General features: G+C 39.0%; 1 protein-coding gene across 1 annotated transcript in view; it reads left to right on the top strand.

Moving 5' to 3' along the window:
- The window catches only part of LOC122359426 (protein MB21D2), a 7,869-nt gene extending 2,688 nt beyond the window's left edge, over nt 1-5,181 (top strand). Inside the window, exon 2 of the mRNA XM_043259719.1 lies at nt 1,742-5,181. Coding sequence (XP_043115654.1) covers nt 1,742-3,006 — 1,265 coding nt within the window. The 3' untranslated portion in view covers nt 3,007-5,181. The remainder of the gene's footprint in view (nt 1-1,741) is intronic.
- The last annotated feature ends 313 nt before the right edge of the window (nt 5,182-5,494 follow it).

Raw genomic sequence — 5,494 nt, 5'->3', positions numbered from 1 at the left:
AAGGGATGTCCGTTTGAAGAAACCTAATTGCTGTACGTAAGATGTGTGCATCATTTAAACGCACTTGAAAAGTCATTATTTTGCAAACCCTATTCTCTTCATATTTTATATGAAATTTGTAGAATAACAATTTCAAGTTAATTAGTCCTTTATGGTATAGAGTTCAGATAAAACCCTGCCACTTGCAATAGCTTTACTTTTTAACCTCAACAAGTTAATGAATGATATAATGATGCACATGAAATGATAATTGTTTGAATTAAATAATACATAACTTATCTGCCAATTCTCACTATTAACTAACCATAACTTAACTATGCTTTACCTTATCTTACTACCGCTTATTAATACGTATAATAAAGTATGGTTGTTGACAATTAACTTTAAGAAGTGGGTGGGATTAAGGATTTAGAATAAGGTCTTTATTATGTGCTTTTTAAGTAATAATACCCAACCAATATCTCTCTAATAGTCATGTTAATATTTCGAATAGGTCTTACCAAAATTCATATTAATTCACCAAAGTATTTTAGTAGCGAGAAGGGTACATAAAAAGCATGCTTTTTAAAGTAAGATTTTAAATTCTGATGTTAATTCTATGCGGTATTAAGTTCAGTTACATAAAAAAAAAGCAACAACAGCTGTAGTTGCAATAATTTTTCTATTAAAAAAAATTATGGTAAGAATATTTTAAGTTTTACAGTTGTAACTCCAATTTACAGTTAAATACCGTAATTTAATTATCTGATATAATGTTAATATATATATGAACGTATATAGAAGGTCATTCACGCAAGCAATAAACTTAAATAATGCAATAAAAATTAATTGAGCAACACTAGCTATAACATAAAACTCTAGTTATTTTAACTCTAGTTATTTGAACCAAATTAATATGTTCGTAATGTACACTGTAAAAAATGACAGTGAAAATGCTACAGTAAAAACCTGTTAAAGGGTTAATGTAAATTCCTGTAAAATTTAAAGAGAAAAATCTGACATTCCCAGAATTCCCTGCATTGCATTTCAAATTTTGTTTGAATTTGAATTTGAAGTTGTTGGTTTTTTTTTTTTTTTTTATTAACTGTGTTTCTTCGTATTTGTTTCTTAATGTTTATGTTTATCAGGGTTGTATATTACATGCAATGTTGTTAAATTAATGTTTGTTGGATATTTCAGTTTGAGTCTCGCCGTAATGCACTGAGCACCTTCTATATATGTTCCTATTTGAAAGTTGCTTGTGGTGGACTTGACTTTCTCAACTTTATCAGTGTCTTTCAAAGGTACAAAACAGATTTCTGTACTTTAATAGGTTGGTATATAAACATTATATCAGTTAATGAAATTACAGCATTTAACTGTAAATTTAACTCATGAAACCAACTTATTTGACTATAAACTACAACTATAAAAAATATTCTTAACGTAAATGTTACCGTAATTTTAATGCAGTAATGAGTAATGCAGAAAACTCTATTACCGTTATTCGCTCTTAAGTATGTGTTCTTTTGCGCTTCCAAAAACGGTATACTACCGTAAAATTACATGTAATGTCCAATACAGTTTTTTTTCACCATATATAGTAAGGGAACTTACCGTTAACCATTTAACAGGTTTTTATAGTAAAAAAAAAAAAAAAAAAAAAAAAGTTACTGTAAAATTCACACTAATTTTTTACAGTGCAGTGACTAATTACCTCGTTAAACCCAACACTGCTAATGATGTAATATTCTGTTTTCAGGCATGGTGCAGAAGTTGGACCAGAAGCTTCCGGTCGCCAACGAGTACCTGCTGTTGTCCGGCGGGGTACGGGAAGGCGTGGTTGACATGGATCTGGACGAGTTGACGGTATATGCGCGGGGAGCTGATTACGACATGGACTTCACGTTACTGGTTCCCGCGCTCAAACTCCACGACCGAAACCAGCCGGTCACGCTGGACATGCGTCACTCGGCGCTCTGCCACTCCTGGCTCAGCCTGCGTCTGTTTGACGAGGGCACCATCAACAAGTGGAAGGACTGCTGCACCGTTGTAGACCACGTAAACGGTGCCACCAATTACTTTTTCTCGCCAACGCTGGTGGCCGACTGGTTCTACGAGTCAATTAGTATGGTTCTGGCGGAGATTCAGAAGAAACCACAGCGCGGCGTGCCGCGGGTCGAGAAGGTAGAGCGCAGCGCTACTGTCATCTCCATCATTTTGGGCGTCGGAGGCAGTCGGATGCTGTACGATGTGGTTCCAGTAGTGTCGTTCAAAGGCTGGCCGGCGGTGGCCCAAAGCTGGCTAATGGAGAACCATTTTTGGGACGGGAAAATCACGGAGGAGGAAGTGATCAGTGGCTTTTACCTGCTGCCCGCCTGCTCTTCTACGGGCCAGAAGGAAAACGAATGGCGCTTGTCATTCGCGCGCAGCGAGGTGCAGCTGAAGAAGTGCATCTCTGCCAGTCTCATGCAGGCGTACCAGGCTTGTAAAGCTCTGATTATTAAGCTTCTCTCTCGACCGAAAGCCATCAGCCCGTATCATCTGCGCTCGCTCATGCTTTGGGCCTGCGACCGCCTGCCGCATACGTACTTGGCACAGGAAGATTACGCTGCGCACTTTTTGCTGGGGTTGATCGACGACTTGCAGCATTGCTTGGTGAATAAGACCTGCCCGAATTACTTCATCCCGCAATGCAACATGCTAGAACACCTCAGCGACGACACGGCCATGCTGCATGCGCGCAAGCTGTCGTCCGTTCGCTCGGACCCAGCAGAACACTTGCGAAGCGCAATAGAGCACGCTAAAGCCGCGTCGCGACTCACGCTGGAGCTCCAGTGGCGCGGGGGGAGCTCAAACCTGTCATCCCCCTTGTCAGAAACTGGAGCCGATCAGCAACCGGATGACCGGCTTGCGAAGAAACTCCAGCAGCTGGTCACGGAGAATCCTGGGAAGTCCATCTCGGTCTTCATCAACCCAGACGACGTCACGCGACCTCACTTCCGCATTGATGACAAATTCTTCTGAAGCCACCCAAACTGATCTGATTAGGCGCTGGCTGCAGATGACCTCACATTTCAATTAAAGATACATTATTCTGAAGCCACACCCTCTGATCTGATTGGGTGTTGTCTGCAGATGACCTCAGATTTCCATTGATGACAAATTCTGAAGCCACTCCCTATTATCTGATTGGGTGCTGGGTGCAGATGCTCACATTTCCGTTGATGGCAGTTAATTCTGAAGCCACGCCCTCTGATTTGATTGGGTGCTGGCTGCAGAGGTCTTCATAGAACCTCACTTTTGCATTGAAAATTGCTCTGAAGCCACGCCCTCTGATCTGATTGGGTGCTGGGTGCAGATGCTCACATTTCCGTTGGTGACAAATAATTCTGAAGCCACGCCCTCTGATCTGATTGGGCGTTGACTGCAGATGACCTCCCATTTCCATTGATGACAGTTAATTCTGAAGCCACGCCCTCTGATTTGATTGGGTGCTGGCTGCGGAAGTCTTCATACAACCTCACTTTTGCATTGATAATTGCTCTGAAGCCACGCCCCTGATCTGATTGAAAGTTGACAACCTCACTGTAGCTTTAATGATCAGTTCTTCTGAAGCCACACCCCCTGATCTGATTGGACGCTGATTGCAGACAACCTCACTATAACATTAAAGATCAATTCTTCTGAAGCCACGCCCCCTAATCTAGACTTTTTTTCATTTTGAAAGAGCCCCAGAAGCAGGAAGCCGCGTGTTTTGCGCAGCGCTGGAGATGGTAAACGCTTCAGGCTCTAAATATGATGTTAAAAATGGACATGATCCTGTTTCACTGCTGCCAGTTTGAAGTCATGTTCACATATCTGTTCCTCCCCATTACGGACGCCCAGCTTTTACGGGAAGGATGGCGAGAGATTTATGGAAGGATGTGGGGGGAGGACTGTCTGTGCATGGCTTGTGTGGAAAACAGGAAATCCATAACTCCACTCAGAAGTGCAATTAGACAAAATGTGTTTATACGCTTTACTTGTAAGTACACTGTAACATGATACTGTAAACACGCTATTTTAGACGCCATCGTTTAACAAACACACTTACAGAAGAACTTTATTCTCACAAACTGCACATTAGGACTCCAAAAATACACACAAACACACTCCCTGTGACGATGGATGTTGGTTTTATTTTAACACGGAGTCTCTTGAGGTGAATCTCATGGGAACATTTTGTGCATCATTTTACCCCTTACAAAATAAAATAAAATATATAAATGAATAAATAATTTAAATAATAATAAAAATAAATAAATAAAAATAAAAAAATATATATTGATTCTGTGCATCATTTTACCTCTTACAAAATAAATTAAATAATAATAATAAAAATTCTATATATATATATATATATATATTTCTCATTACTGTAATAGGGATTAAAAATATTGCATATTAAATAAAATATCTTTTTTGCAATGCATTAAGAACAGCAAGGTAAAAAATCCATCTCGATCCTAAAAAGGATTTTAAATGGCTTTTGTGAGATTCACCTCTTGAAAGAAAAATTTTAAACTTTGTGTTTCTTTTTTTTATATATATACATATATATACACACACATACACATATTTATATATGCTGCTAAACATGATAGGTGCATTGAATAATTTGTTTTTGTAATCATTTGAGTATTTTGATCATGTGATGTGCTTTGTAACTGTACATACTGCTGTAATTAACCCCGCCCACTTCTCCCGGTTAGACCAATCAGCCTCAGCCAATCGTGTGACGCGCGCTCATTTAATTATTGACATGCATATCTTTGCATGTGATTGGTAGGAGGGACGGATCACAACAGACCAAACGTGAACCTTCGAGCTCTACAGGGACCAATCGTAATGCCTTATTACAGAAAATAAACGAGTGCGGTGTTTTTATTCCGATCAAGGGGATCCTAAAGACTCTTTTACAGCCCCGCCACGTGTTTCTCTTTATACCAGAAGGACGTGAACAGAACGTGTTGATTTATTTTAATTGTCGTCATGAAGCTAATGTCCATGAAAATCGTGTGTACATGTTATTCTTATGCTTGATAAATATCTCTAACATGCCAGCGGACACCTCAGCAAAATAACATATCTGCTCTGGATCGGTGTTGCATTGCATTTTAAACTTGTGTTTGGTAAATAAAGCTGTACAGATGCGCAAAAGCGTGAGGAAGGCTTTGTTTGTTGGTTATAAGTGACCTAAAATGTTTTTTTCTCCTGCTCGGCAAGTCTGCATTCATTGTAAAACGTTACTGTAATATTGCGTATATTTTTACATTTTAAAAAGGCTTTTCACAATGCGAATATATTATAAAATGTTTTTTATTTTTGCGACCAAAGCTACATTTTCAGCATCGCTACTCCAGCCTTTGGTGTCACGTTCTTGAGAAATCATTCTAATTTGATGTTTGAGAAGAATTTATTACTATTATTATTATTATTATTATTAACGGTTGTGTTGCAGCTATGCATTTTA

This window comes from Puntigrus tetrazona, chromosome 15 (genome assembly GCF_018831695.1).
Source record: "Puntigrus tetrazona isolate hp1 chromosome 15, ASM1883169v1, whole genome shotgun sequence".
NCBI lineage: Eukaryota > Metazoa > Chordata > Actinopteri > Cypriniformes > Cyprinidae > Puntigrus > Puntigrus tetrazona.
The sequence above is the reverse complement of the archived record's forward strand: the minus strand, read 5'-3'. Positions and strand labels throughout refer to the sequence as shown.